This window comes from Octopus bimaculoides, chromosome 25 (genome assembly GCF_046866305.1).
Source record: "Octopus bimaculoides isolate indiv1 chromosome 25, ASM4686630v1, whole genome shotgun sequence".
NCBI classification, from domain to species: domain Eukaryota; kingdom Metazoa; phylum Mollusca; class Cephalopoda; order Octopoda; family Octopodidae; genus Octopus; species Octopus bimaculoides.
Window position 1 is genome coordinate 10,231,164 of NC_142952.1, and position 27,500 is coordinate 10,258,663.

General features: G+C 37.7%; 1 protein-coding gene across 1 annotated transcript in view; it reads right to left on the reverse strand.

Annotated features, from left to right (window-relative positions):
• Window positions 1–4,194: 4,194 nt before the first annotated feature.
• Window positions 4,195–27,500, reverse strand: part of LOC106877853 (GPI inositol-deacylase) — a 190,724-nt gene continuing 167,418 nt past the window's right edge. The window contains exons 21-27 of the mRNA XM_089341629.1: window positions 14,226–14,319; window positions 12,878–12,968; window positions 11,431–11,616; window positions 9,524–9,659; window positions 7,752–7,897; window positions 6,761–6,859; window positions 4,195–6,234 (exon numbers count right to left, since the gene is read on the reverse strand). Of these exons, the coding sequence (XP_089197755.1) occupies window positions 6,078–6,234; window positions 6,761–6,859; window positions 7,752–7,897; window positions 9,524–9,659; window positions 11,431–11,616; window positions 12,878–12,968; window positions 14,226–14,319 (909 nt within the window). The 3' untranslated portion in view covers window positions 4,195–6,077. The remainder of the gene's footprint in view (window positions 6,235–6,760; window positions 6,860–7,751; window positions 7,898–9,523; window positions 9,660–11,430; window positions 11,617–12,877; window positions 12,969–14,225; window positions 14,320–27,500) is intronic.

Genomic DNA, 27,500 nt, shown 5'->3' on the forward strand with positions numbered 1-27,500 from the left:
GTATATATTTATAGGCGTAGGAGTGGCTGTGTACATGAGATGGAAGCCTGTGGCGAGGAAGCTGGGAGTGTTTGGCACCAGGTAAGTGGAAGCCAAAAACAAGGGAAAGAAAACGCAAGGGGTCTACCCTGGTGGTCGGATGCCTATCCTTTAGGAAAGCCATTACAAATTGCATCTGTAATGCGCAATGCTTTAATCGAACATGGTAAATATAATCAAATTATTATTGTATATTTAAAATTGTAAATATTTAATCGATACAACTACTTCACCCCTTTTATGTTTGTCTGTCCTTGTTTGTCCCCTCTTTGTAATGCCTTTATGGCAAATATTTATGAAATAAAGTAGCTTGCTTACCAACCACATGGTTCCGGGTTCAGTCCCACTGCCTGACACCTTGGGCAAGTGTCTTCTACTATAGCCTCGGGCTGACCAAAGCCTTGTGAGTGGATTTGGTAGACGGAAACAGAAAGAAGCCTGTCGTATATATGTGTGAGTATATATATATATATATATATGTATGTTTGTGCGTCTGTTTGTCCCACCAACATCGCTTGACAACTGATGCTGGTGTGTTTACGTCCCCGTAACCTAACGGTTCGGCAAAAGAAACCAATAGAATAAGTACTAGGCTTACAAAGAATAAGTCCTGGGAGTCGATTTGCTCGACTAGAGGCGGTGCTCCAGCATGGCCACAGTCACGTGACTGAAACAAATAAAAGAGTATATATATATATATATATATATATATATATATATATATATATATATATATATATGCACGTGAGTCGTCTCGGAGACCATAAATCAGGAAAAAGATGCACTCGTGTATCTGTCAGTAGAGTGGGTACATTATCCGAAATGGATAGTATTAAATATCCATCGTGGCTGATCTTACTAATAGGTTTCGCATACGATAGCACTAGCCAGGAGGCCAGAGATACAGCTTGTAAACTAGGCATAGAAGATAGGGCAGAGACGCTGGCGAAGAAAGAGACCTTCATAATAATCAAGGGTCCTAAGCTTAACTTTGTCTCTAAACCCAAATGCAGGCTGATAAACCCGGTGAAATCTGAGATCGGACAAGTGAGCAAACAGCTCATCAAGAAGATCAGTAACAGCGTTAGAAACGCCTCTGACCTTTCCCTGTGGCTTAACACCAATAAAGTCATTATATGGTTTAAAGCCAACAGAAGTAGAGGTAGAGCTAGGTTTACCCAATTTGATATAGTGGACTGCTACACATTTATATCAAGGGAGCTCCTGTTAAAGGCACTGAACTTCACTAGGACCTGTTACTGAAGGCAATGGCAAGAACATATGCATTATAATGCACACCAGAAGAACCCTACCAAATGCATTGACCCAGAGGGGTCCTTCGACATGGCAATGGGTGCTTTTGACCTAGTCAGTCTCTTCATGCTAGATATACTAAAAAAGAAATACTCTTCAACTAACTTTGACCTCTACAGGGACAACGCGGTGGCAATATCAAGAGGAGCTAACGGCCAAGCGCTAGATAGACTCAGAGAGGACCTCACCAGTTCCATGATCTCCTTCGGACCTGAAGGTCACTATAGAGACCAACCTGAAAACAGTAGATTTCCTTGACGTGGCCCTGGACTTGGAAACAGGTGCCTATAGGCCCTTTAGGAAGCCAAAGGAGAAGTTGTCTGACATTAACATAAGTTCCTGCCATAGTGTTCAAGTATCTGATTTAGGTCGTTAGCAGGAGAATCTCCAGCTTGTCATGAGGCACACCCCATCCCCACAGGAGCACCACATTAATAATACACACTTTCCGCACTTCAAGACAACTCTTGTCAGCTTCACAGCATACCCAGCTAAGGGACATAACTCCTAGACTAATCCCTTGATTCCTTTTCTCAGCAGCTGCTGATCAGTTGTGCTAATTCACCTCCGACAATAGAGAGTAGTCGCCATATTCCCTTTCATATCGCTAATCCTGATGAGAATAAAGTTATATAATTGATTTGTTACGTAACATTCCATTGTAGTCTTTACGTGAAATCAATTGGTAAGATCAGCCATGGTGAATATTTAATACTATACAATTCAGATTATATATATATATATATATATATATATATATATATATATAACAAATAAGTATATGCATATATATGTACAGGTATGTGCATACCTACGTCTAGGTGCATATCTAGGTACAGGACATGGCAAACAAAACGTAGACAAAAAAATGATAATAACCAGAGTACAGAACACACACAGGCCACATAGAGAACATTTTCCTTCATCAGCTACCTCCATTCTAACTGGCGTTTCAAAGAGTAGGGCAGGATGCATCGTTAAAATATATATATATGTATGTATACGCTATGTGTGTGTGTCATTGTGTCTGTGCTTGTCACTCCATCATCGCTTGACAACTGGTGTTGGTGTGTTTATATCCCTGTAACTTAGATTGGCAAAAAAGACTGATAGAATAAGTACTAGGCTTAAAAAAAAAAAGTTCTGGGGTCGATTTGTTTGATTAAGATTGTTCAAGGCGGTGCTCCACTATTAAAATTTACTGAAAAGCATCAATGAATGTGAGTGATAGAAAAGGAAGGTAGTCATGGGATGTGCTAGAAATAACTACCAAATCTCCCTTAAATCACACCTTTTTGTCTGAAAATATCTATAAAAAGTTCCTCCCATAGTTTTTAAATATGTAGTGCCCTCCCATTGCTTTTAAGTATGTCGTGCCGAAAATGTTGGCCAAAATTGGTCCAGGGCTGGGGAAGTGAGATGAAAACAAATTCATGAATTTTCAGAAGTCTTTTTTCATAAAAAATATGTCCCTCATCATTTCAAAGGCTGTGGTGAAAAAGAAAAATTGGAAAAATCCACATCAAAATTAACAAAATTCAACTTACGTGGGCATCTTGATCTCAATATATATATATATATATATATATATATATATGAAGGGATGTCTAAAAGTAACCGGAAACATTCTCTGTGGGACAAGCCCATTGTAGTTCAGGCTTCCATCGCTAGAAGTCACTTAATGCAATCCTCAGGCATCAGTATGCCAACTGCTGTCGTCGAGTGTAATCTTACTATCACGTGGTATGTCTTTACTTTGCAATGCTTCTGCCTTGTTCATCGATTTTGCAATGGTTGAAATGAAGGAACAGTGTGCTTCCATGAAATTCTGTTTTCTAGTGGGGAAATCGGCAGCCAAAACAGTTGACAAAACAAGTTTATGAGTGGTTTTCACACTCTAAGAATGGTCACTTGTCGCTTGAAGACCAACCTTGTTCAAAGCATCTTATTTCTTTATTGCCTACAAGAGGCTAAATATAGAGGGGACAGACAAAGGGATTAAGTCGATCACATCGACCCCAGTGCGTAACTGGTACTTAATTTATCGACCCTGAAAGGATGAAAGGCAAAGTCGACCTCGGCGGAATTTGAACTCAGAACGTAGCGGCAGACAAAATACTGATAACCATTTCGCCCGGCGTGCTAACGTTTCTGCCAGCTCGCCGCCTCGTTCAAGGCATATGTCAACCTCCCGAACGAGTGAAAACATCATGAAAATTCATGAAGTGACCTTGGAAGACCATCACCAAACAATTGGCAAACTTGTTGATATGACTGGTGTGTCCTGGAGCTCTTGCCAATGAATTCTGAGTGAAGAATTGCAAATGAAAAGAATTCCAGCAAAATTTGTGCCTCGTTTGTTCACGGAAGATCAAAAGCAGTCGCAACTGAATGCATGTTATGAACTGAAAGAACAGTTGGAAATTGGTTCAGACCTATTTTTTTAAGGTCATCATTGGTGACAAAAGCTGGTGCTACAAAATTTGCAGATGTGGAACAGGTAAAGAAAAAAAACACAATGTAGGCTAAATGCAAAACTGGCACCAAGCCAAAAATTTTTGAAGTACTTGCATGTGTGTATGTGTGTCACATAATTAGATGGATGTTGACTCTCTTGAGTTCATACACCCTTTGGTCATTCTTGTATTTCATATTAAACAATGTCATTCTGAAAATAAGCAACCACACCATCAAAATCTCAAATCTACAAGATGATGAGCTAATGGGTTAAGCCAAAGAGCTTAAATACTTACTGCACGGTTTTCCATTTTTCTGCTAATTTACTGCAGAAACATACACCATTGAAAGGCATCAAATAATAAATAAATAAATAACAAAGAATTAAAAACAAAATCATTTTAATTGACAGAAAATAAAATAGGTTTCTTTTAGTAATTAACAAAGATTGTTTTGCTGAAAAATATCTGCAAATTTGGACAAAATGAAAATATTTGCATTAGATTTCATATTTTAGTTTGTTTTCTTTATCCTGAAAATTTTCTAAAAAAATCTAGTAAAAATTTATAAATAATAATAATCCTTTCTACTAAAGGTACAAGGCTTGAATTTTTTTGGGGGAAGGGGACTAGTTGATTACATCGACCCCAGTGTTTCACTGGTACTTAATCTATCAACCCTGAAAGGATAAAAGGCAAAGTCAACCTCGGTGGAATTTGAACTTGGAATGTAGTGACGGGCAGAAAACCAATAAGCATTTTACCCGGCTTGCTAACGATTTTGCCAGTTCACCACCTTATTATCAATAATAATAATAATAATAAGAAGAAGAATAAGATTCAAATTTTGGCATAAAGCCAGCAATTTTAGGGGAAGGGATAAATCGATTTCTTTCAACCTAGTATTTGATTAGTACTAGTTTTACTGAGCCTAAAAGGACGAAAGCTAAAGTGAACCTCAGTGGAATTCGAACTCAGAACGTAGAGATTCAAATGAAATGCTACTGGGGCATTTTGTCTGATACACAAGCAATACTGCCAGCTTGTTGCTTTAATAATAAAAATGATAATAAAATCACAAAAGTGAAGAGCCTATCGCTTTGCATATATATATCTCTGGAATAAATTGTCGGCTATTGGCAAATGTAAATGCCATATATAGATACTAGAGCAGGAACGAAGTGTGTACGCATGCGTGTGTGTGTGCGTGCGCGTATAAATGTAAACAATTTTTTTTTTTATTAGAAGCGTCGAAATGTGTATTGCATGATACAAATAAGATTTTTGTTTATTTAATGCAGAGTTTCCGTTAGAACAGGTAAATACTGGGTAAATTACTCTTACAAGGCAGAAAAATTTGGTCAACAACCAGCCGTTGACAAACTTACCCAGTATTTCTGCTGTTCTAACGACAACTCTACATTCGAAAAAATATCATCTTATTTGTATTGTGTATACACACACACACACACATCATATATATATACACACATACATGCACACACACATACACGTACTTAGAAAAATGAAGCGCGTGAAAGTTATTTCCCTTGGAATGTAAACATTAGATGCCCTCCCTAAACAGAATTAAATTACTTGAGCGAAAAAAATCGAAGAATTTTCGAGGTTGAAGGTGGAGGAGCGTCCTAGATTTTAGGCAGAATAAATGAAGGCTTACACCAGCAACATGTCTTTCTTCTAAAACTGAAGAGAGAAGGCCTGGCTTCAAATAGTGTTTTTTATAATTATATATATATTTTTTTGATTTGGTTAGATTTCATTATTGGTCTTTTCAATATATAAACAGAAAATTCAATTAAATATTTTTTTTGTTTATTTTTAGAATTTTTAAACTGATAAAAAAAAAAATGTTGTTTTTAATAAACTGAAACTGGCAGGAGGGAATTAATGTGTAAAATTTAAGTTAAAATTTAAACTCCAAATTGACATTTAAAAAATATCGAAAAACTGAAATTTATGTGATTAAACACATTTTTTTTGTTGTAGTTTTTTTAAAATTGTATTTGGAATTGAGATTAAAATGGTAATTTAAACTCTGAGTACCTCCTTAATTAATACCGATTAGTTAAAAAAAAAAAAATCCCAGTTTTATCAATTTGAAATTACAAAAAAAAAAAAAAAATCATATATATACATATATAGTAAAAAATAGAAAAATAAAATGTCTTTGAAAACTGCCAATGTCTGATTACATGGCAACAGAGTTCTTTCATCAATTTTGATGACACTGCTGTTCCATTTGAAGAATTACTCACCCTTTGTTAGTGGTCTCAGACAGAAGAGCGAGAGTATGCCAATTGGCACCAGCACAAGCATACTTGTACAGTAGAGGTGGACTGTGCCATACAACAGTATGGCAAGCACACACACATAAAAGACAGGCGAAACAATACTTTCGTTGATCCTAAAAAAAACAAAACAAAAAAAAAGAAAAAATCAGAAAAATATTTGTCTCAAAAAAATTTTATTTTTAAGTTTGTCATGTTTATTCATACTTAGTATTAGCACACAAACAGCACTAATTTCTAGATAATTCTATCATCATTATCACCATTTAATGTTCACCTTCCATGCCAGCATGGGTTGGATGGTTTGACAGGGGCCAGCCAGGCAGATGCCTGCACCAGACTTTTGTGTCTGTTTTGGTAGGGTTTTTTTATGGCTGGATACCCTTTCTAACACCAACCACCCAGCAGAATGGGCTGAGTGATTTTTGCATGTTCAAACTGACCAGATCTGGCTTCTCACCTCAACCCTACAATGTCATTCTAAAACTAAACAAACATAAAACACTGAAATCTCAAAACTACGAGATAATGAATGATTAATTCAAAGCAATATAAATAAACAAACGACTGAAGAAAGTAAAAGAATAAACCAGAAACGAAGATGAAACCAGCAAAAATCAAGCTAATTTCAGATAAACTTACCTGTCAACAATGTTATTACAGATGCAGAGAAGAGAGATACAGAAAGGTGTGACGGATCCAATAATTTTACTGGAGTCAAGAGACAATTGTAATTTCTTCCTGTCAAAACAAAACAGAAAATATTAATATTAAAATTTGTTTAAGGATAATTATTTTGTTCCATGTTAGCATGGAAAATATAAATAATACTTACATAAAACAATCAACAAATGTATACAAGAAAAACGTGGATGATAGATGCGATTATGTAAGCTTCATTCCTTTCTCAAACATATTAAGTATAAGAGAAGACAGACTTCAACTGGGAACTGAAGGCTTCAGTGTCCTAACCAAGTATTTTATGACATAAATGCTGTAGCACAATAACCAATAAAAATCAAGGAACAACAATATCTTACACAATTAACATATCTCACACAGTCTGCTTCTACTTCACACAGCAACTGGGTTTTATATAACCTACTTATCTCACTAGAAGGTGCGTGGTTAGGTTAATTGGCGCACAATCATAAGATCATGTGTTCGATTCCCAGTGGTGTCCTAGAATAAGACACTTTATTTCACGTTGCTCAAGTCAATTCAGGTGGGTAAAAATTAGTTGTACACATAATTCAAAGGGCTGACCTTGTTACATTCTGTGTCACGCTGAATCTCCCTGAGAATTACACTAGGGGTATATGTGTCTGTGGAGTGTTCAGCCACATGCATGTTAATTTCATGAGTGGGCTGTTTCATTGACTGGATCAACAGGAGTGGAGTGCCACTTATCTCACACAAACCATAGTACCTCGTACTAAATACAATACAACAATCATACCACAGTACCTAACACAAACTACAATACCACAGTCACACCACAATATCTCAAACAAACTTGAAAACCTCGCAGAAACCAAAATACTTCACACAAACTACAGCACCTCACACAAACTAAGTATGAGACTCTCACCATGCCACTCAATCTGAAAAAGAAATTAAGGAGTGAACGTACGGCAGTTGTCGTTGCCAGGCTATCAAAGGAGCTATATTGAAGATCATCAACCATTGCCAAAGGACCCAGATCAACTGGTGAAGGGCATAGTTAAGGTTTCGACTGGAATGGTTGGATTTCTTCACTTGTTCACCAACATAAATTACCTGCAAAAACAACAACAGAAATAGTTTTGACATTTAAAAAAATTTTTTACAATAATTTCTGTAACAAAACAAAAACGATAATTCTTAAAAGCACGAAGCCTGACATTTTGTTGACAGAGAAGGCTGATTACATTGACCCAGAATACTTAACTGGTACTTTATTTCATTGACCCCCCAAGGGATGAAAGATAAGGTCAACGTCAGTGGAATTTGAACTCAAAATATAATGAGCCGGAAGAAATGGGGTTAAGCATTTTGTCCGAGAATGCTAAACACCACCACATCATCAACAAGGATTATAGTGATGGGGGAGCTTGTTAATCTGCTAGAAATAACAGCAAAGTCTCTCAAAATACACATCCTTGGGTATTACTTAAATACAGCGGTCCCGACGCATCTACGTAACCATATAAAGGGGAGGCAATCTAGTTTTACTAAAACTAACCCTGACCTTAAAAACTAGATTACTTCCCCTTCATACTGTTACGTACGTAGATGCATCGGGACCTCTGTATGTAAGTAGTGCCCATCTTTGACCTCTATGACACACAAATTTCTCATCGTCTGCAATCTATCATTATTATCCAAGCTATAACTTATACTCTAAGAGGTGGTGTATGTTCATACACAGATTCCAAACTTCCTGCTACTCACTCGTCTCTTTCTCTTACCTGGATATCAACAACAAAGACTCGAAGTTACTCAAGCTTTAAGGAGAGGGTGGGAGAGTGGAGGGAGAATGGAAGGAGAGTGGGGGGAGAGTAGAAGGAGAGGGTGGGAGGAGAGGGTCAGGGAGAAGAGTGGGGGAGAGGGCGGTAGAGTGGAAGGAGAGGGTGGGAGAGTGGCAAGAGGGCTGGAGAGTTGGAGGAGAGGGTCTGAGAGTGGGAGGAGAGTGAGGGAGAGGGTTGGAGAGTTGGAGGAGAGGATCTGAGAGTGGGAGGAGAGTGAGGGTTGGAGAGTTGGAGGAGAGGGTCTGAGAGTGGGAGGAGAGGATCTGAGAGTAGGAGGAGAGTGAGGGAGAGGGTCTGAGAGTGGGAGGAGGGGATCTGAGAGTGGGAGGAGAGTGAGGGAGAGGGTTGGAGAGTTGGAGGAGAGGGTCTGAGAGTGGGAGGAGAGGATCTGAGAGTAGGAGGAGAGTGAGGGAGAGGGTTGGAGAGTTGGAGGAGAGGGTCTGAGAGTGGGAGGAGAGGATCTGAGAGTGGGAGGAGAGGGTTGGAGAGTTGGAGGAGAGGATCTGAGTGGGAGGAGAGTGAGGGAGAGGGTTGGAGAGTTGGAGGAGAGAGAGTTCATGGGTGATTGTGGGTGGGTAGGAGTGAGTGGAAACTGGTAGCTGAGAGAGACGTAAGTGAAAGAAGCTAGTTTTGGAATAGTATCAGAAAGTTCAGATGAGCAGAGGCCATTGCAGTAGTGGCTATTAACGGGTGGAGTGGACATAGTTTGATGTTGAGTCAGATTCCATTTCCCTTTGTTTTATAATATGGCTTACGATGTGTATGTGAGATGACATTAAAATAATAAAAGAGAGAGAGAGAGAGGGGGGGAGGGAGAGAGTAAGGAGAAAGAGGGAGTAAGATAAATAGTGTGTGTGAGTGAGAGAGTGAGAGAAAGAGAGAGAGAACAACTTACCTTAAAAAAGTAGATCATATAACAGAGTAGAATACTGATGCTTCCACACAATGAATTGGTCAGACACAGCGAGAAGATAAACACAGTGGCCAGAAGAATATAGCAAAAGACAAAGAACACTCGCGATTCACCAATCCTGGAACATGAATAAAGTTTGGAAAAAGATGACAGAGGAAGAGAAAGATACAGTTTTATATACACACACGGTGGTGCATCAGCATGGCCGCAGCTCTAAGCTGAAACTATAAAAAAAACAAAATAAAAAAAAAAAAAAAAAAAACATTATATATATATTCTTTTATTCTTTTACTTGTTTCAGTCATTTGACTGCGACCATGCCGGAGCACCACCTTAAAGGGTTTCAGTTGAAGAAATCAACCCCAGGACTTATTCTTTGTAAGCCTGGTACTTATTCTATCAGTCTTTTTTGCTGAACCGCCAAGTTACGGGAACCTAAACACACCAGCATCGGTTGTCAAGTGATGGTGGGGAGGACACACACACACACACACACACACACACACACACGGTAGGCTTCTTTCAGTTTTCATCTGCCAAATCCACTCACAAGGTTTTGGTCTGACCACTAAGAAAAGATTGTTCTCAAGAAAATTCAGCAAACACCACAACGTAAGCAAGCAAGACAAATGAAAAGATACAAAATGTAAAGATTATTCACAGACCGGTTTCGCTGTTATCACTTACGTAATGGTCCGCAACTCTTCAGTGTGATTGTCTTGGCAATATAACTTGCAGAACTACACACGAGACGAGTTGCGGACCATTACGTAAGTGATAACAACGAAACCGGTCTGTGATTAATCTTAATATTTTGTATCTTTTCATTTGTCTTGCTCGCTTACATTCTGGTGTTTGCTGAATTTTCTTGAGAATAATCTCTTCTTAGTGGTCAGACCATATGGGGGTCTACTTCTACCATAATGGATGTCTACTTGGTGGTCAACCCTCTTATATAGATATATATATATATATAAATATATATAATCATATCAACATTTACTGTCCACTTTCCTCCGTGCTGGCATGACTTAGATGGTTCGACTGTAACTGGTGAGCTGGAGAGCTGTACTAGGTGCCAGTCTGATTTTGGCTTAGTTTCTATGGCTTGATGCCTTTCCTAACACCAACCACTCAAAGAGTATAGTGGGTGCCTTTAACGTGCCACCAGCATGGGTGCTTACAATCTCAGCAAAAAAAAAATAAGATAATTAATTTAGAAATATTTTAACAGTATGTCTTCCAACATATTCTTCAGAGGTTTGCCATTCATAAACACATGTGCACTTGCACACACACACACACACACACACACACACAAATAATTTTTTTAAAAAGCTGAAGGAAATAACTAACAGGTCATGGCAAAAATTTCGTTACATAAGAGAGTAACGAAATGCTCAAATGAAATTCATAGAAGGGTTTCATTTAATTAATCTTTCAGTACATCAGCCCCTTAACTCAGGCATCAGAATTTGTACCATTGACCTATTTGAGTTATTTCCCTTCATCATCATCATCATCATCATCATCATTTAACGTCCGCTTTCGATGCTAGCATGGGTTGGACGATTTGACTGAGGACTGGCAAGCCAGAAGGCTGCACCAGGCTCCAATCTGATCTGGTAGAGTTTCTACAGCTGGATGCCCTTCCTAACACCAACCACTCAGAGAGTGTAGTGGGTGCTTTTATGTGCCACCGGCACGAGGGCCAGTCACACGGTACTGGCAACAGCCACGCTCAAAAAGGTGTTTACTAAATCAGGATTGTCCACATCATAAACAACAGCAACCTCTACATTAATAAGATGTTGATGACAATGATGATGGTGAAGATGATGATGATGGTGAAGATGATGATAAGAGAAAAACTTCTGTGATTTACGTACAAGAAAGAGAAGATGAGGCGGGCAACTTTGAAGAACAGCGTAACAAAGGCCACTTGGAAATAAGTGATGGCAAAAGTGACAGCGGCCAGTAGAGGTGGACTACTTTTGCCCCAGATTCCTCGAGTCTGTAGACCATCACTATTGTAAGTTGGTAACCAGTCAAAATATGGAGCAAAGAATTCATGGCTGCAAAAAAAAAACAAAAAAAACTAATAATAATAATAATAATAATAATAATAATGATGATGATAATAACAAAACTTTATCCTTTTTCTTACCATATTTCTGTTGAAATACACCTTTTTTTTTCAATTAATTTTGAAAATAATGAAGAAATTATTAAAATAACTTTGTTATTATTAACTGGGTTTTTTTTTTTATCATATTTCTGTCGAAATACACTTTGTTTCAGTTTATTTTCAAAATAATGAAGAAATTATCAATATAACTTTGTCATTATTAGCCATTTTGTTATCATATTTCAGTTGAAATACACACACTGCCTTTGTTTCAATTGTGAAAATAAAGGAAGAATTTGGTAAAATTTAGAGCGCTTTAAAACAGGAAGCTTCAAAATAATTTGAATTTCTTTCAAACAGAATTATTCCCAGGTGGGTCACTCTCGAAAGGGTTAAACGACACTTCATAAAAACATTCAAAGATTTTTCTACCTTCATGAACTCAAAATTTCTTTCACATCTGTGCCTCAAAATAAAAAAATTAACATTTACTTTAATTATTTCACTAATTGTTGTTGGCACTCCGTCGCTTACGGCGTCAAGGGTTCCAGTTGATCCGATCAACGGAACAGCCTGCTCGTGAAATTAACGTGCAAGTGGCTGAGCACTCCACAGACACACGTGTACCCTTAACGTAGTTCTCAGGGGGATATTCAGCGTGACACACAGTGTGACAAGGCTGACCCTTTGAATTACAGGCACAACAGAAACAGGAAGTAAGAGTGAGAGAAAGTTGTGGTGAAAGAGTACAGCAGGGTTCGCCACCATCCCCCTGCCGGAGCCTCGTGGAGTTTTAGGTGTTTTCGCTCAATAAATACTCACAACGCCCGGTCTGGGAATCGAAACCGCAATCCTATGACCGCGAGTCCGCTGCCCTAACCACTGGGCCATTGCGCCTCCACATTTCACTAATTATGAATGAATTAATTGCTAAGGTTTTTGTTTTCAAGGTAAAATGCTCTGTGATATTCTAAGCACCAAACTTGACACAGAAAAGAATCAACTACCCACCCACCTCCACCTCCACCAGGACCATCTTCTAATTTTCTCACATTATAAATTCCACTGCAGAGTACCAACCATTCCTTCATCTTAGATTAGGGATTATAAATTGTTTCTGCTGTTTAGCAAGTGGAAGACAGGAACCAGTGTAATTGGTAACACAGTACCAAGCGATAGTTACATATATGCGTAAGGAAGCACTTTACCTAAGTACACACTCGACAACGTACACTAGAGGTAACACAACAATCCAGTCAGTTTTCTGGGCCCAGACAGCATCCATTATTGTGATTTGTCCTGGAAACAAAGAAATGGAACATGAAACCAATTATATCATGGGGTAGATTTAACCCTTTCATTACCATATTTATTTTGAGATGCTCTGTGTTTCTTTCAATTAATTTTGAATATAACCAAGAATTTAGTAAAATAACTTAGTTATTATTCACCTAGTGTTAGGAACATAAATTGTGACTAAGGTTTGGTGGGAGATTTTAATTAAAAACTTATGAAGACAAAACATTTATACTACAGAGCCAGAGGTGGTTTCAGCTGGGTTGGTAATGAAAGGGTTAAATTTCAATCAATCATTTAAAATGATTGAAAACATTAAAAGATTGGTAGTTTTTCAATTTGTTATAATTATTTGTTGACCAAGAAGATCAATAAATACTTTAATCTGAGGTAATTAATTGATTGAACTGACGAATTTTAGTTCATAGCTTCTTGTTCAAGCTCTTTTATTCTGGTTCCCTATGGATGAGGCTCAAGCATTAAATGTGATGGCTCATTTTGTCCAGTAATAAAAATAGCTACCATAGAGAGGTACAGCTCACCACAAAAGCAACAAATTCTCTGAATAACTGGCTACAGTGTATGTGGCATATAACTATGTCTGGGCTGCCAGTTGTTTGAAAGACTAGAGGATTGTTACATTGCTTGGAAACAGGTGAAGATTGGTGACAGGAAGAGCATCTGGCCGTAAAAGAATCTGCTTCAGCAAATTCCGTCTGACCCATGCAAGTACAGAAATGTGGACAGTAAAACCATGATGATTTTTAAAAAATGATAATACTCTTTTACTCTTTTACTTGTTTCAGTCATTTGACTGCGGCCATGCTGGAGCACCGCCTTTAGTCGAGCATATCGACCCCGGGACTTATTCTTTGGAAGCCTAGTACTTATTCTATTGGTCTCTTTTGCCGAACCGCTAAGTGACGGGGACATAAACACACCAGCATCGGTTGTCAAGCAATGCTAGGGGGACAAACACAGACACACAAACACACACACACACACACACATATATATATATATATATATACATATATACGACAGGCTTCTTTCAGTTTCTGTCTACCAAATCCACTCACAAGGCTTTGGTCAGCCCGAGGCTATAGTAGAAGACACTTGCCCAAGATGCCATGCAGTGGGACTGAACCCGGAACCATGTGGTTGGTAAGCAAGCTACTTACCACACAGCCACTCCTGCACCTATATATAATGTCTATAAAGCTAAAACCAAGTTTTGTTTTTTTAAAGAAATATACATACGGTTTCTTCTCCTGGAAGTAAGTACCAAGTTAAGAGCCAACAAGAGGTGAACAACACAGAAGGCAGGCATTAGTGAGGCATAATGTCGCATAAACTGAAAGACAAAACAAACCATGTTGTTATTGATTTTAGAATGTTACAGAGCAGTGAGGAGATATTGAACCTACAACATTATACAGCGACCTGATTAATAATAGTAATAATAATAATAATATAATAATAGTAACATCGTTAGGAATGAGAACCCAGGTTCAAAATTTCCCCAAGACACCTGACGAAGGCTGGAGGGTATATCAGCTGAAACGTTGTGTTAACAACAAACAAGATGAGGACAAATATCTGTCAAATGTAAATAATGTAAATAATCTACAACATTATGTTTGGATATTCATTTAGATTTTCTGGATGACAGAATGATAAACCATCTTGGCTGCATCCAAAAGAAATTAATAATTGTTTACTAATTGCTAATGAATCATTTACTAGAGACTTCAACAACAGGCTTAGAGACATACTATGTCCTCTCTCTGTCTTTTCAACTACTACTACAACAACCTTTGTTTCTCTAAGCAAGCAATCTGTATATCTTGTTTATTCAGGTATACTTAGTAGTAAATGACTCTCTCTCTTAGACCCTCACAAGCCCTTATTGTCTCAAATCCTCCAAAAGACTCCCCTACTATACACCTACTCTATCCAGGCTTTCTTGGCTTATCCCTTTATTTTCTTTCCTGTAACCCCTTACTGGGTCTCACCACCCACTAACACCTCCACCACACACACTAAACATTCTCTCTACCCAGTTCTCTCTCTCTCTTTTCTCCTCTGACATAGTCGTTAATATTTGCTATTAAAGTTACACGATAAATGATGAGCTGTCAAAGCTATAGAGACTAGAGTACAAATACAAAACACAACAGAGTGGTCAAGAAAAATTACTATAAAAATAAGTCAAAAGGCTACAAAAAGAATCTAGGTCTTTTGTGCATCACTCTTACTCTTTACACTTGTTTCAGTCATTTGACTGTGGCCATGCTGGAGCACCGCCTTTAGTCGAGCAAATCGACCCCAGGACTTATTCTTTGGAAGCCAAGTACTTATTCTATCGGTCTCTTTTGCCAAACCGCTAAGTTACGGGGACGAAAACACACCAGCATCGGTTGTCAAGCAATGTTGGGGGTACAAACACAGACATACAAACACATACACACATACATATATATATACATATATACGACAGGCTTCTTTCAGTTTCCGTCTACCAAATCCACTCACAAGGCTTTGGTTGGCCCGAGGCTATAGCAGAAGACACTTGCCCAAGATGCCACGCAGTGGGACTGAACCCAAAACCATGTGGTTGGTAAGCAAGCTACTTACCACACAGCCACTCCTGCGCCTATGTGTGGAAGTATATTTCTTTTTATGCATATGAAGAGAGAGAAAGTGTCTATGTCAATTGTGTTCAATTAACAAATTATATTCTCTCTCTCTTTCTTTCTTTCTTTCTGCATGCTTATATTTCCGTGCACACATACATGCCGGAGCATGTTTACTTCCAGTGCCAAAAATGTATTGCCACCACAACAAGTTGAATGTTCAACTGGCCATGCCAAAACATCAGTGCCTCAACAGCTGCACCCAAATGTCTCATTCCAGTCAAAGAAACACCAATTAACTGCAAGATATAATTTCGACCTGTTGACAGCATTTTCAATCTTTACTGACTTCAAGCTAGAACAAAGATAACAGATATTGCTTGTGTGAGACCTGCTCTTTGTGGATGACTGTGCCATTGTTGCTCATTTTCTTGAAGATACTTAAAAATTCACAGTCTTTTTCCTGACTGCTGTAATTGTACATTATATCCTTATAAATTGCCACATGGTTGGTACTTGTGGAGAGCTGTGATTATACATATCTTCAGTTGTAAACAAGTGGCTATTTGTCCTGTTTCTGGCAAAGCAAGAATATAAAGTATGACTTTATATAACCAGCAATTCATTTTTTAATGTAAATGATTTCACTGTTTAGAAAAGCCTACAGCTTGGTCAGCAATGACACAAATAACCTCAGCAGCTCAGCATATTTAATATTCAAACAGTTAAAACAACAAAACATTGTCACTTCACAAAAATTTTCTCTTTTACTCTTTTACTTGTTTCAGTCATTTGACTGTGGCCATGCTGGAGCACCGCCTTTAGTCGAGCAAATCGCCCCCAGGACTTATTCTTTGTAAGCCTAGTACTTATTCTATCGGTCTCTTTTGCCAAACCGCTAAGTTACAGGGACGTAAACACACCACCATCGGTTGTGAAGCAATGTTGGGGGGGGGGGGACAAACACAGACACACACACACACACACACATACACACACACATATATATATATACATATATACGACAGGCTTCTTTCAGTTTCCGTCTACCAAATTCACTCACAAGGCTTTGGTTGGCCTGATGCTACAGCAGAAGACACTTGCCCAAGTTGCCACGCAGTGGGACTGAACCCAGAACCATGTGGTTGGTAAGCAAGCTACTTACCACACAGCCACTCCTTCACAAAATTTTTCTTTAATTATATTTTAGTAATCATAGACTAATTAGGACGTTTTCGCTTTCGGAACTTTCTGAGACTCCGGAAAAAGTAAGCAAGCAATCAAACAATTAGACAGGATCATAATTGAAGCATCTAAGTATTTGGTGGTTGATCATTAGCTGGTGGGTGGGAATTATGGAAGAAGGGTTGGGAGTTAGTAAGAATGATGGAGGGTGAGGGGTGGAAGGAATTACGAGCAGGGAGAGTGTGGGAATTGTTGGTGGTTGGGGTTGGGGTGTGGTAGGAATTATGAATGGGAAGAATGGGGGGGGGGTATGAATGAATAGAGGGATTTGTGAGAATTATGAATGGGGTGGTGTTAGCAGTGGTAGTGGGTTTTATGAATGGGGTTGCAAGATTATGGATGAAGGGAACTGGTTGGCATTATGTTTTTGGTGCACAATAAGGCTGTTCTGTTTAAAAAAGATAAAAAAAAAAAAGAGCTTGTTAAAAGTACATATTTTTTTAATAGACATTTCCAAAAGACAGATCTCAGTATTTCCTTAAATAAAAACAGCAGTTGTAGATGGGCAACATAAAGTAATCTTTTGTTGACAACAGATCAGAATTGTTAGGTGTGTGTGTGTGTGTTGTATAACAGAGAGAGAGAGAGAGAAGGGAATACACACAAACATATACACAAAGAGAGAGAAAGAGTGTATATGTGCATACATGCATGTGTATATTATGCACATGCACTCATGCACAAACACACAGACATACACATATATACAGATATATATACATAATAAACATATTTAAATATAATTATGTATATATGTAAGAACACGTCTCAACATTTATGCTAACATTCTTTCTCGTGTGTGTGTAAATGAAAATATATGCACGGTTACACACATTCACATTATATATATGAATGAAACATTATTATATAACTGTATATTTATGTAAGTGTATTAGAAACACAGAGTGAGGCTGAAACATGAAGAAAGATGAGTGAGACTCAAACATGAAGAAAGATGAGTGAGGCTCAAACATGTAAAGAGACAAACCACCATCCAGTACCTTAGGTGTCATTAATGGGGTCTACTTGGCTGGAAGTGTTCGGGGCCAGGTCAGTAGTCTAAGAATATCATTCCCCCACCCATTAAGGCTCTGTGAAGTATGACAGTGCCTTTTCCATCTGACTAAACCAAAAAAAACAAGGTGGTGGGGTAAATGCTGGACAATGAGGTCCTGGATATAAAAACTTAGATAAAACTTAGATTTTTGTTTCGACCAAAGATTGGTCCAGGCCATGTCTAACTTAATAGCACCACCTGATAGGATTATCTAAATCCTTTTTATAGTCAAGTGTGGTCTGTGGTCCATTCAAGTAGTGAGTTCTTATTGAGTGAGTTGTATCCAGGTATGGGTGGCTTGTCTGGTATTCCTTGAAGAAAGCTGTCTAGACTCCGTTTAAAGCTGATAGGATCCTTTTCCTCTTTTATCTGTTTCGGGACAATGTTAAACAGGGCGGGGCCTGTTGAGGAAAAGAAATTATGCCGCAGTGCACCTATATGTTGTGATCATGAATTGAGCAGGGGACGTATGGCTCGTGGTCCCAGCCTTGGATGAACCTTGAAACTAATGTTCAGGTCGTTTGGGCAATGCTGGCGGTATATTTTCCACATTGTACAAATGATGTACCACTCGCGGTGGCGCTGGAGAGAGTAGAGCTTCAAGGCTTTAAGGCGGTCCCAGTAATCAAGATCAGTCATGCCTTCAATTCAATAAACAATCAGCACAGTCAAGCATGAATGCTTTTTGGTCACATGTCCTGAGACAGAACAACAACAACAACTGCAATAGATTTCACTCATGACTTCACTGGAGTATGGCTAGAAAGTACAATATTGTCGTTACTCAAACATTAAAGTACAGCTAGAAAGTACACTACTGCCCTCCTTGTTCAAAATATTTAAGTACAGCTACGGAGTACGATAGTGTCCCTGCTCAGACATATCTCAGCTATGTTACCATTTCGAGCGTGGCCGTTTTCGTGCGGGTGACACGTAAAAGCACCCACTACACTCTCTGAGTGGTTGGCGTTAGGAAGGGCATCCAGCTGTAGAAACTCTGCCAAATCAGACTGGAGCCTGGTGTTGCCATCCGGTTTCACCAGTCCTCAGTCAAATCGTCCAACCCATGCTAGCATGGAAAGCGGACGTTAAACGATGATGATGATGATGATGATGATGTTACCAATCACCAGCTGAAATAGATCAGCTATTGATCTGCTTCTCAAAAAGTTTTTCCTGGTCACTTGATGAAGACTGGAGTTGCTCCAATAAATATGATAACATTTACAGGAATAAACCAGAAAACCAGGCAAAAAAAAAAAAAAGAAAAAAAACCAACGAAAACAAAAAAAATGTTACAACTGAAGAAAATATTGGTTGTTTTCGCAGTTGAGAGAGAATATTTTTACTGATTCAAACAAACTATATATATATATATATTTATATATATATATATATATATATATATATATACACACACACACACACACATATATATATACACATATATACACACATGTATATACTGTTATTGCTATATACATATTTGTAACAAATGCCTATATATATATACACACACACACACATATATATACACATATATACACACACACATATATACTGTTATTGCTATATACATATTTGTAACAAATGCATATATATATATATATAATCAATAAGAAATGTATTTGTTATTGATTTGAGGGATTTTAAAAATAGAATTGAAGAAGAAGAAGGAAGAGGCGAGTGGAAGGAGAAGACGAGAAGAAGAGGAAATGGAAAAAGAAAGAAAGAAGGTAAGAAGGAAAACGGAAGAAGAAAGAAGTAAACAGAAAAAAAAAAAAAACTTTAAAATGAGGAAGAGGGAAACAAAGCAGAAGAGGAAGAAAAGACAAAATATACAATTAAACTAATTTATCTGAATTGTTAAAGACCTTCTGTGCATTTTACCTGCATACACACGTCTTTCATCTTTTGCTTGGTTTAGTAATAGAATTGTGGCCTTGCTGGAGCACAACATTGGAGGGTCTCAGTCAAACGAGTCGAATGAAGGACTTATTTTCTATTTTAAACCTGGTATTTATTCTGTCGATCTCTTTTTCTGAACTGCTAAGTTATAGGGACATAAAGAAACCAACACCGGTTGTCAGAGGGTCAGGTAACAAACGCAAAGATACACGCAATGGATTTCCGTACAGTTTCTATTTACAAATTCACTCACAAGTCAACGGTCAGTCAAGGGCCATAGTAGAAGACACTTGCCCAAGGTGCCGTGCAATGGGACTGAAACTGAAACCATGTGGTTGCAAAGCAAGCGTCTTAACCACACAGCCATATACACATATATATACATGATCTGATAAAAAAATATTGAGAATGGGGTTATTGTTGTTGTTGGCACTCGGTCGCTTACGACGTCGAGGGTTCCAGTTGATCCGATCAACGGAACAGCCTGCTCGTGAAATTAACGTGCAAGTGGATGAGCACTCCACAGACACGTGTACCCTTAACGTAGTTCTCGGGGGATATTCAGTGTGACACAGTGTGACAAGGCTGACCCTTTGAATTACAGGCACAACAGAAACAGGAAGAAAGTGTGAGAGAAAGTTGTGGTGAAAGAGTACAACAGGGTTCGCCACCACCCCCTGCCGGAGCCTCGTGAAGCTTTAGGTGTTTTCGCTCAATAAACACTCACAACGCCCGGTCTGGGAATCGAAACCGCGATTCTATGACTGCGAGTCTGCTGCCCTAACCACTGGGCCATTGTGCCTCCACATCAGACCTCATATACAAACAAATAGGCCCTGTAGTGTTTGAGTAAGAAACACCTCCTATTGTGATGCTAATGTTGATGCTACAATAAAATACAAACAATACAGTTTGTGAAGTGGTCAGTGTTTATGTTAAGACAGTTTTTTTTTTTTTGGCAGGGAGGGGAACTATTTTGTCCAGCTGAAGACATGACAATATCTCTGGTGTGGCATCATGATGTAATGTACACAAGTACACTCGGTGAAAATTGGCTGTTGGTAATAGGAAGGGCATCCAGCTATAGACAGAAACCAGGATGAATGTATAGGGGTACAAGTGAGATATGATCTTCTGATCCATCTATTGGGAGAAGTGACCCTGGATAAGAAATGACTGGAATTGAGATGACCTGTGTAGGACATGTCAACAGGGAAGCCAGATGATGATAATGACCATGATGATGGCTATGATATGATGATGGCTATGATATGATGATGATGATGATGATGCAAAATATATTATCATATTGATTTCATTTCAATAAACAGCTTTTTCGAACCAGAAATAAATAAACAAAACAAAAACAAAACCAAAGAAGAAAAAAACCCCACACAAATCAATAAAATTAAACAAAATTAAATGAAATATGATAAAATATGGGCTCAAGGTTTGGTGGTTTAATTTTGTTTTGCCTTTATAAATGAATAAATAAATTTAAATAAAACAATTTTCAAAACGAAAAATCAAAAAAAAAAACCAAATGATGTTTTGCAATTTATTGAACCAATTTCCTCACTGTTTACCCTCTTCTAATAATTAGAACTTTGCACTCGAATAATGGAACGTCCATATTTGTGATATGTGCCAACGTCACCCAATAATGATGATATAGTTCAAACTACTCAAAAACATAAAATCTATCTGGAACATTAACCTGAAATTAACCAGAAAGGTGGAATTTGGGGTCAAATTTTTTTTTGGGGGGGGGGGGGGGTAATCTAGTCCCCCCCCCTAACTCTTATTCTTTTACTTCAGTTCTTGGAGCACTGCCATGAATAGATTTTAGTCAAACAAATTGGCCCCAGTACCATTTTTTTTTTTTTGTCTGGTACTTATTCCCTCTGTTTAACTCTCTTATATCGTCTCTGATAAAGGGATATCCCTCATATCCCTGAAACAGCTGTAAGGCTACCTTTCTCTTTATAAATGTCCTAGAAATTTCACACTGCCTTGGCTTTGTTGTCTCATCTTATTTAACACACACACACATATATATATATATACACACACAACAGGCATTTTTCAGTTCCCATGTACTAAATCCACTCACAAGGTTGTGGTTGGCCCAAGGGTATAGTAGAAGATACTTGTCCAAGGTGCCACAAAGTGGGATTGAACCCCAAACCATGTAGTTGGGAAGCAAGCATCTTATTACACAGCCACACCTCCAACAAGCCTTTCACAATGCCCTCAAAGGCAGAACTTTTCAGTACCCTTCAAATATGTGTGTATGTGTATGTATATATATATATGTGTGTGTGTGTGTGTGTGTGTGTGTGTACATATATATATATATAATAGAAAATAGATTGAAGAACATGCTTTATTGCATAATACTACAATTGTTTTATCATTGATTCATCAGAACAGACATGGTAAATCAATGTTGAAACAACTGTAGTGTTATACAATAAAGCATGCTGCTCGATCCATTTTCTGTTATCCATATTTCTGTATAAACTCTATGGATATAACAGAATTCCAGATGTAGATCCAGTGATATAATTGATTTCACACACACACATATATGTATTGAGTACTGTTTTTCATTTGTATATAGAAACGTGTGTGTGTGTCTGAGTAAATGTCTGTGTACACATGTCTGCTTGTATGTGTGTGTGTGTGTCTGAGTAAGTGTCTGTGTACACATTTGTGCTTGTGTGTGTGTGTGTGTGTGTGTGTGCATATCAAAACTGTAGATACATTTTTCCTTTCAATTTAATTCATAATTAAAACTGACCGTTCACATTAAAAATAAATGTGAAAATTAAATTATTTTTTACAATGGAAACAACAGAATATAAAGAGAAACCGAAAAAGACAAAAAAAAAACAGTTGACATGAAAAAAAAATAATAAATAAAATCTTCAAATAAACAAAAGTTTGATATTAAAAATTTGAAACAGAAAAAACAAACTGTCTGTAATAATTTAATTGTAATTATCTCATAACCTATAAAATTTACCGTTAGTAGTAATGATAATAATAACAATCCTTTCTACTATAGGAACAAGGCCTGAAATTTGAGGGGAAGGGGCTGGTTGATTATGTTGACCCCTGTACTTACTAGGCATTTTGTGCAATGTGCTAACGATTCTATCAGCTAACTACCTTAATAATGAAGGCACAAGGCCTGAAATTTTGGGCGAGGGAACCAGTTAATTACATCGCCCCCTCCCCAGTGTTTCACTGGTACTTTATCGATATATATATATATGATGGGCTTCATTCAGTTTCCATCAACCAAATCCACTTACAAGGCTTTGGTTGGCTCAAGGCTATAGTAGAAAACTCTTCTTCAAGGTGCCACACAGTGAGACTGAACCCAGGACCATGTGGTTAGGAAGCAAGTTTCTTACCAAGAATTTCCAGAGAAGTTTCCCAGTGAGGGGAAAGACTACCTAGGACAATTCAGAGACAACCCCACACAAGAGCTCAGATTACTGTGATATATCCAGAACACCAGAAGCAGCTTCTTCCCATTTCTTCCCTGCTACTTAGAAAAATATACACAGGGTCGGTCCATTCAGCCTTGCTAATCTCGCTACTCTCACTCAACCTCCCCCCCACACACACACACACACACTAGAAGTAGGCAGAATCCCCTTCACCTTCCTCTTCAAATGGTCCTTGAAGTTGATCAGACCTTGGCCTGACAGGGAAATTCATGTCTTGAAAACTTTCAGATGAGTTTAACAAACCACTTATTTTGCCAAAGCCACCAAGAAGAAGAAGATCAGGAGAGCTTCTTTGTCATAGGAAGGAGGCACATTCATTTTTATTAAAGACTTGGCAGATAGCCAGATTCTTTCTATAAGTGACAGTAGCTGTTTGACACAAACCCACTAATTGGTAATTACACACCTCAGACATATTGCACTTCCACACCAGTTTCAAACAGGTAAATGCCCCTATACAGCACTGCTATGCAAAAGACTTTTGGAAATTGTACACAGTTCCCTAACCTTAACGTTCTCTGGAAGAGACTGTTTAGATCGTTCTCACAGATGTCCAAAGCCATTCCCAGACTGTTGTTGTTCATATTCTTCACTAACCCTCTATAGAATGTGAGAGTTATTTAACCAGCAATGGTGTTGCTCAGCTTTGAGATTGCTGGCAGTGCTTGGTAATATTCTTGATGCCAAATGTTCAACCTTGGCCCAAGCTAAATAATAATAATAATAATAATAATAATAATAATAATAATAATAATAATAATAATAATAATAATATTAATAATAATAGTAATAGTAATAATAATAATAATAATAATAATAATAATAATAATAATAATGGTTTCAAATTTTGGCACAGGACCATCAATTTCAGGAGAGGGGATAAGTCGATTACACCCCCCCACCCCAGTGCTCAACTGGAACTAATTTTATCAACCTTGAAAGGATGAAAGGTAAAGTCAATCTCAGTGGAATTTGAACTCAGAACATAAAGATGGATGAAATGCTGTTAAATATTTTGCTTGGTATGCTTACAATTCTGTCAGCTTGCCATCTTCTTCAACAACAACAGCAGCAGCAGTAGCAACAATAATAATAATAATAATAATAATAATAATACTAATAATAATAATTTGGCAGTTTTATTTCTATTTCACAACTGAATGCTGTTGTTATCTTTAGAACTACAATAAATATTTTCTTTCTCAAGGATGTACTGAGAAGGGTGGTCAGCTGCTATTTCTTGTAGATCGAAAAGCCATGCAAAGGCTTCCTCATTATCTGCTTGGCATCAATACAGCAAGTACTAGTAATGTACTGGTGTTAATTCAATCAACTAAACACTTTCCATACAACAATTTTGGATTTATGCCAATCTAAACGAATCAATACTCGACTTGTATTCAAACGTAAAATTTTATTTAAAAAATAAAAGTGTTCTATGTCGATGCTAATTTACATTGCAATTAACCCATTGTCTAACCTATCAGTTACCATTCCTAAAGATCCTGCAATAACAACATCGTACATCTAGCATCTTTAGTCACTACATAGATGCAATCTCACACATAAAATCCTGGTACTACTTCACTTTTATTCTTGCTTGATGCTTCTGATTCTAATTCCAATATATCTGCGTTACAACTGGAATTATTTCACAGTCTTTCTCTATTCTTTCTTACATCAATATTTTGTCTCCCACTCATATTGGAATGGTGAAATCTCAGAGAATTTCTTTGTTTTAGAACCCAATTGATAGCAGAGCCAGAGCGCTGGTATTCATACCATTCTTCTGCCATGTAGAAACGATACTTTGCACATTATTCCCTGTGGACAATCTATGCAACATTCTCATTATCTTCTCTTATATTCTAGTGGAACCAGTTTACTGCAATCGCTTATCAAAAATATTGCTATATTTTTTTTCCACCCTTCACCGTCACACATTCTATAGAATGGCGATTTATTGAATTTTATCTATATTGAATTTGATGGTTTTTATAGCAAGAAAAGGAGAATGGGCAGAACTTCTGACCTTTACAGACCCTCATGCACTGGAGAGATTGATGTGCCAGATACCCAGTATGAATATGGATAGGTGAATGTCCAGAAGGAGTGGGGTGGGGGTACAGCAGCAGCAATGTGAGGTGAGGGCCTGAACCTATTGCTTACAACAGAGTAAGCATATAAGACCAACCACCCATCCATCCAACCAGCCAACCAACCAACCACAAAAATGAACGAATGAATAAATAAACAAATAATAAATGTACTTCTTAGAAACCGGTTCTTGTGTTACAAACATCAATGCTTCAAGTCTGAAGATTTCGGTCGGATTCTCTGACACATGACTGTGATTTAATCACAACACAGCTTTTATCCCTTTTACCAAAAAAAAAAAAAACAATTTCGAAAAGAAATAGAAAAAAAAAAAAGCTAAACAACAACGAAAAAACAAACAAACCAAAAGCTAAAAATAAGCTTCTAGATATTTTGTTTTGTTTAAAAAATTTCCTCTTTGAATTATCAAGATATCTTCGCATTGAATTCTTCAGGCATTAGATATATTCTTTAGACTAAACAATTACTTCATCTAACAGCAGTTCCACAATATTTCTTCGATGCCATTCTACACCAGCTTCTTCCTTACTCTATAAACATTCTTCACAACAAATCAATTTTCTTACCTTCTGTCTTTCATTTATATAACCATACAACCAAGAGGTATATACCACCATCATCATTATTATTATTATTATTAGTTTAATCTACTTTGCCATGCTTGCATGGGTCAGATGGAATTTGTTGAGGCAGATTTTTCATGGCCAGACACCCTCCTTGTTACCAACCCCTAACCTGTTTCCAAGCCAGGGATTATTTCTATATGACAAGATACATATTCATGACCAAACAGGTAAACATTGTATGATGGTGACACTCTATTGTGACAACCCCCACTCAATATCAAGACAAGGAGACACAAACACACATATAAACATACATACATACATAGATACACACAAATGATGGACTTCTTTCTGTTTCCACTAACCAAATTCACTCACAAGGCTCTGGCTGGTCAGAAGTTATAGTAGAAGACACTTGCCCAAGGTGCCAAGCAGTGGGATTGAACTTGAAACCTCATAGTTGGGCAGTGAACCTCCCAACCCCACAAGCATGTGTGTGTGTGTGTGTGTGTATACATCATATATATATATATATATATATATATATATATATATATCATCATCATCATCGTTTAACGTCCGCTTTCCATGCTAACATGGGTTGGACGATTTGACTGAGGACTGGTGAAACCGGATGGCAACACCAGGCTCCAATCTGATTTGGCAGAGTTTCTACAGCTGGATGCCCTTCCTAACGCCAACCACTCAAAGAGTGTAGTGGGTGCTTTTACGTGTCACCCATATATATATATATATATATATATATATATATATATATCATCATCATCATCATTTATCGTCCGCTTTCCATGCTGGCATGAGTTAAATGGTTTCAACAGAGAGCTGCACCAGGTTCCAATCTTATTTGGCACAGGGACTAACACACCAATACAGGTAGTCAAGCATGGTGGAGGGAGCAAACACAAAGACACACACAAGTATATACATTAAATATATATATATATATTTATGTATATATATATGTGTGTATATATGTGTGCCCATGCCATGTTAAAAGCACACAGCACATACTGTAAAGTGACTGGTGTTAGGAAGGGCATCCAGCCATCAGCCACAGGAACCGACTCAAATCAGATTTGAACCTGGTGCAGCTCTGGTCAAATTGTCCAAGCCATGCCAGCATGGAAAACGGATGATGATGAGGATATGTATACATATACGTGTGTGTCTGTGTCTGTATGCACACACAATGAGCTTCTTCTGGTTTCCATCTGCCAAATTCACTTATAAGGTTTTGGTCGGCCTGAGGCTTCTTATAGTAGAAGACATTAGCTCAAGGTGCCATGCAGTGGGACTGAATCCAGAACCATGTGGTTGGGAAGCAAATTTCTTACCAGACAGTCATATGCACAGCACATGTGTGTGTGTGTGTGTGTGTGTGTAAGAAAAAGTGATTACAATGCAAAGCAAATATATTTAATATTTCTATAAACCATAATCTTATAATCTGAAGATTTAATAAA